This window comes from Rhopilema esculentum, chromosome 20, assembly GCF_057945365.1.
Source record: "Rhopilema esculentum isolate cy_ngs chromosome 20, ASM5794536v1, whole genome shotgun sequence".
NCBI classification, from domain to species: Eukaryota; Metazoa; Cnidaria; class Scyphozoa; order Rhizostomeae; family Rhizostomatidae; genus Rhopilema; species Rhopilema esculentum.
This window is the reverse complement of record NC_142834.1, coordinates 736,400-742,135: the sequence shown is the minus strand read 5'-3', so window position 1 is coordinate 742,135 and position 5,736 is coordinate 736,400. Positions and strand designations below refer to the sequence as shown.

The 5,736-nt window shown below is 37.5% G+C and overlaps 1 protein-coding gene across 1 annotated transcript; it reads left to right on the top strand.

Annotated features, from left to right (window-relative positions):
- Positions 1-342: 342 nt before the first annotated feature.
- On the top strand, positions 343-5,469 carry LOC148957756 (uncharacterized). The gene is made up of 2 exons (XM_089114517.1): positions 343-4,872; positions 5,303-5,469. The coding sequence occupies exons 1-2, from the start codon at positions 4,562-4,564 to the stop codon at positions 5,457-5,459; spliced, it is 468 nt and encodes a 155-aa protein (XP_088970643.1). The 5' UTR covers positions 343-4,561; the 3' UTR covers positions 5,460-5,469.
- The last annotated feature ends 267 nt before the right edge of the window (positions 5,470-5,736 follow it).

Sequence of the window (5,736 nt, the reverse complement as noted above, 5' to 3'; positions counted from 1 at the left end):
GTCCATACCAAATGTTATTAAATTTAAGGGAATTTTCCAACCCCCTGCTTATTCTACCCCCCCCCCCCCCCCACCCCTGCTAATTAGGTTTGGAGATTTTTCCAGCCCTCCAACTATTCCAACCCCCCAGTCTATTAGGCACCCAAGAGTATGTTGGTGTAAATCTCCTTGATTGGAAGCCAAATTATGATTTTATGGCACATGCAAGTCATCTGTTACCCCAATAGTCCTCCCTGAGGTAAGCCCCCATCCCCCAGAGACAAACCCGCAAGAAACTTATAAGAACCTTTAAAAGTTCATGGTTTGGGATTTTATGGTATTCAGATACACAATCTTAACAAGGAACAGAAGTAGATTGAAATAGATAAAAAAATACAAGTTTAAACATAACTTTTTAAGAGAATGAATTGACTGTCTCTACTTATATATATTCTCAAAATATATCATTTCTTGGTTTCCATTTGTGTTAGGCAATTAGTGGAAAATGTTTAATTAAAACAAAGCAACCATTAACTAAATAAGCAACTTAGGATTTGACCAAAATTCTAAGTTGCATATAACGAATCTTGCATTCAAGGTAGGCTTATGGGGGCTAGGGGGCTTGAGCCATTGGAAATAAATACTCTTGAAGCTTGTCAATAATACCTTATGATATTGTCTGCTGTTGTTCACAAAATCGTGAATCTGCCAATAAAGAGCTGAGTTTCTACCACTTATAGTAGGAATTTCGTACTGCTACAATTGTGCAATTAAAAAATATTTTCTCTCTATCCAAAAACTAAACAATAAATGCATGAAGTCTTCTTGAAACACGCATCTAAAAGTACTCAGGTATGAAGACTTTGTGCCAGAAGGAAGACAAGCTGACTCTCAACTTCTCCTGAAATTGTTTGTCACATGGAATCCTCTGAACTGATGGTGGTCCTTTGGGAGAATGCAAAACAAAGTCACAAAATGGTAGCTGAAGCACCAGCAGTTGTAGCTGGACGGCTTATCATATTTGACGAAACGAAACGAAATGAAAAGTGATTTTTAAAGAAACAAACAAAACGATTTCCATATCTCTAAAACTGCTTGCAAGATCGAATCGAAACCATGAAATTTGTGTTGGGGGCATTGATTTTCACCTGTATGAATGGTTTTTAAAGGAAACTTGCCCATCTGAAATGAAATTCGGACAATTTTAGAAAAGTGCTACAATAAGTCAAAATCTACTTTCAGGATTGAAATAAAATGTGAGTGGATTTTTCAGCGGGACAGCATGTTAGCATAATTGATAGATCAAGACAAAAACAGCTGTTAAAATAAAATGAAAAGCATTAATTGTTCTTTATTATAATGTTGGAGTGAATTCAAGGCTGTTAGCCAGACATTGTTTTTCAAGAATTGGATATGGCTTTGCGTAAGGTGCTCTTTTACGCTGTTGGCCGTTTGTAGCCTAACTTTCCAAAAGTAGGGGTTTTGTTTTAAAATACATTCTTTCCTTACGCAGTAAAATTGGTTTCCCATCATCTTCTTTGTTAGCTCCATTCTCAAGACTCTTCCCTCTTCGTCTTTGATAGGGTACTGATATCGTTCCCTGTGAATCACTAAAATGTCAAATGGTATTGTGAGAAATGCTCTGGGAAATGCATTTTCGCAACCTTTGCAAGCCACTGCTCTTTTGTAGTCTTTTATAAAGCCGATTTGAAATGGCTCATCATTGTGGTAGTGTTCCATGAACTTGGCGGGTCGTTGATGACTTATATCCAGCTCATCGATTAGCTCAATTATTGGCTCCTTTGCAACATTATTTTTTCCGCGCTGCTTTTTTGAGCCTGGTTTGAGACCGGCACTTTCAGGACTATTTTTAAATAGTATTTGGAAAGGCTAGTTGTCTTGCTTTATTAAATTTTTAAGATAGCTGTGAAGTTTGTTGTGATTATCACAAACGACTTCTATATGCTTGCATAGCATTCCATTCTCTTTAAACGATTTGCAAGAACAATTATACCGTTGCTGTGACATTTGCTCGATATGGAATACTTTATCTTCATCTGTTACACAGAAATTCCCATTTTCCAGTGGAATGACTTTTTCAGTCTCCATTAATACTGCAGTTTTCCCAGATTCCTCTAAGCCTTTGGGCAGAAATTGTTGGGACACAGAAGTCTATGTCCTCGTACCTTTGACAAGGTGACATTTTTCTCTTTTTGGCATTAAACATGAAAACTTTGTTTCTATAGTTTTCTTTCTGTGCAAAACTCATCTGAAACAATTGCGCTTTATCCAGTTAAAATTGTGTGCCCTTAAAATTCCATACGATTGGAATCTGTGTCTCAGCATTTGATGCCATAAAAAGTTCATTGGCAGGAGACGTCAGCTGGGTAGAATTATGCCTGATTTCATCTTCTACTCCCAACGATAATTCACTTTCAACTGGGTCAATTCCCGCATCAGACATGAGCACTATGCTTGTTTGTTTGCCATGGTCATGGTTTGCCGTTGCTTCCTCTCTTTTGACGAATTCAGCTATCATCTGAAAATTATATCAAAAACTTAAAAAAAACAAAATTTTTCAAACTTTTAAAAACAGCCAGCTCTTGATTTTATTAGTAAAAGTAATCTCTTTAGTCCTAATACTAGCATGTAGAATTTAAAATAATTTTAACTTAAGAACCTCTTGTCTGCGCCGCTTGGCAAAGCCCCTATACCGCTTCTTTGGGCTAAGTTCCTTCGGGCTTGGAGACTCCGAAGAGAACGGCGATTGAAATCTCGATGTAATTTGCTTGATAACTGTCCTCCTTTTAAAGCTCCTTTTTCTCTTGACTTGCCCACTCCCTTTCGGAGATCCCTTATCAAAAATGGTAGGTACCACATCGCGCTTCAAGGAAGGATGTTTGATTCCTTCGTGTCCTAGGGAAGCTATGAATTTTGGTCCCACTTCAAACTGGTCCTCCTCAAGATGATCCTGGCACAATCTAGAATGTGTCTTTAATTCAAAATTCAGGAGACCCATCTTTGCGATCCAAACTTTTTGCAAGGAAGGATCAGAGGGGAATTTAAAAAGAGTTTTACTTTTCTGTCTTGGCTGGCTAGGCCCATCAGAAATATAATTTGTGACAGAAGCGTTTTCAGCAGCAGCCGTCCAGCTTCCACTCGATTTTCTTTTCCTACTGTCCTCAAAACAATTGTACGCACTACAGTGAACCATCTTTCTCTATCAGACACAGAACTTATCGAAGTTATAACTTTAAACGATCAACTTACACAAATCTGTGTACAGAAATCTGTTTGCGCACGTGAAACCACTGATCACGTATGACGTCACAATGAACAATTCATTCTCGGAAACGAGAAAGATCCGAGAATTGTCCCGCAGAGTAACAGACATAAAAAACGCAACAACTCGACAACGGTTGTTTATTTTTAAATAATTTCTTTATGATTGCTTTTAACAGCCCTAACTGCATCTAAAACAGTTAAGACAAAAATATATCAAATTTCTCCTTTAAGGCAACGACTTAGACCTGCATATACAGCAATTATAATACCTGAATCAGCTGTGTATCTATAATTTTATTACTTTTCAGATCCATTAAGGAATAAGACCCATCTTTTGCAGAATAGCCTGTGGAATCCATACGTGCATCACCACCAAGAACTAATTGCTTCCCTTGTAACTTTTGAAAAAGTTTCTTTTGAGACTCTTCCCAAACAGCAAAGACAGATGGTATGAGATATGCACTCTGAATAACATTGTAAACCCTTTTTGATATCCCTGCCATATTCAAATGTTTTAGGAAAGAGATAACTTTTGAAGGCTGGCTGTCAGAAAATAAACAGGCAGCAACTATTCGAAAATTCCCCCATGGCATTTTCTTGTGCATTGGCCGGGAATACCAGACCCTTTTTCCCTTAAATGCATTCAGCCTCTATACACAACATTGACCCACAAAGGGTTTTCCTTATATCTGTGCTTGGGAAAAGACAAAGGTTGCAAATTGCAAAAAGTGACATGATGCAAGATTCGAAAAACAGGTATGTCTTTGGTTCTTGAAAGTCAGCTTCAGATTCAGAACTTTCTGAATCTTCAGTATCAGACCCTTTAGTGCTGCCTATCCAGTCCTCATCTTCCATTGTGGATTGCCCTGCTGGTGCCTCATCAGATTCATCATCCATCTCATCAACAGGTGCTATACATGTCTGATTTGTTTGATGGTTATCTGGCTGTGTTTGCTGATCAGCCATGATTGACAGAGTAATATCATGTGTTTCCGTTTGAGTGGCTTAAAAATTAAAAACGTTTCACTACAATATATAGACTGCCTAAAGCCCGGTTCATAGTCGATGCATTACATCAAAACTTATACCCGTACGCCATATTTCTCTGCATGAGGCGCCAGCTTGTCTGGTGTCGGCTTGTCACAGAACTAGCGTACGCTAAATTTCGCCCCATATCAGAGGCATAAGTTTTGCGTACGGAAGTTTATTCTATTTTCCGCAAACCCGTATGCCTTGAACTTATCGAGTTGAGAAATCTTCAACTTTTTTATCACTCCGTACGGAAAATTTGATAGCAATGGCCGACTTTGAAGCGAAGCTATGTGAAGAGGTGCAGAAATACCCCCATCTTTACGATTCCTCGCTAAGGGAACACAAGGATTCAGGGCGAGTATCTAATTCGTGGTCAGAAATTGCCTCGACATTAGAAACACCCATTGATATTTGCAAAAAGAAATGGCGATATATACGGGAACAGTACGTTAAATGTAAAAAAACTGCGAAGGGGAAGAGTGGAGACGGAAGAAAGGGGAAGTCGAAGTATGATGCACTTTTGGAATGGCTGTCACCCTTTGTAAAGCACAGACAGTCAGACACAAACATCACTGAGTAAGTAGCTAAATCTTAAGCTATTTGACTTGATTTTTAGCTCTTTATTATGAATTTGTTTAACAAAAGTTTTGGGAAATCTATTTCGCTTGTCATTGCTAATCAAAAACTTCATAAACTCAACAATCTTTTATTTTTTTACTAGACATTCTCAGCAAACGACAACATTTTTGTCCTTAGAAAAATTGCACAAATGAGTCAAAATAATATATAGATAAGTAAAAAGAGATGATAGTTGGTTACTTGAACTTTGAGGTTTTTAATCATTGCTGGAGCATTATCTTGTCATCCTTTGTCCTTTTTTATCATTCATTTTAATTTTCATCTAGCTGCAGTTTTTAATTCAAAAGGATGGTAATAATTGTGTGATGATTTTTTATTGCTAAAATTACACGCTAAATTGAGATGGTTAAACAGTTGCCTTTTTCAGTGACCAAGACCAAGACCTTGATCAATCTGACCGCGAAGTGTCTGAAATCGCGTCTCATTCCTCGTGTCCTTCCCCAACTCAATCTTTGCAAGGACGCCAGTCCCCTTTTGTCAGTGAATCAAAGTTAAGGCCCTTTATGTATATTGTCGTCAGCTAAAGTATAGAACTAGTTCAAGAAACGCAGATTTGTGACAATTAAAAGAGGTAAAAATGCTACAAAACTGTCATGTTGGGCAAATTCCAATTAAATACTATCAACAATCATTTCAGTTATAAATAAACAGTATAAAATTATTATTGAATCATGAATCATAAGAATTTAGAAATCAAGCTGCAAATTGATGGCACACAAAGCTTGTATTTTCACAGGTTCTCACAAGCAAGAAGAGAAAAGTACTCCATGACCCGATTGATGAAGCCATTTTAAGGTCATT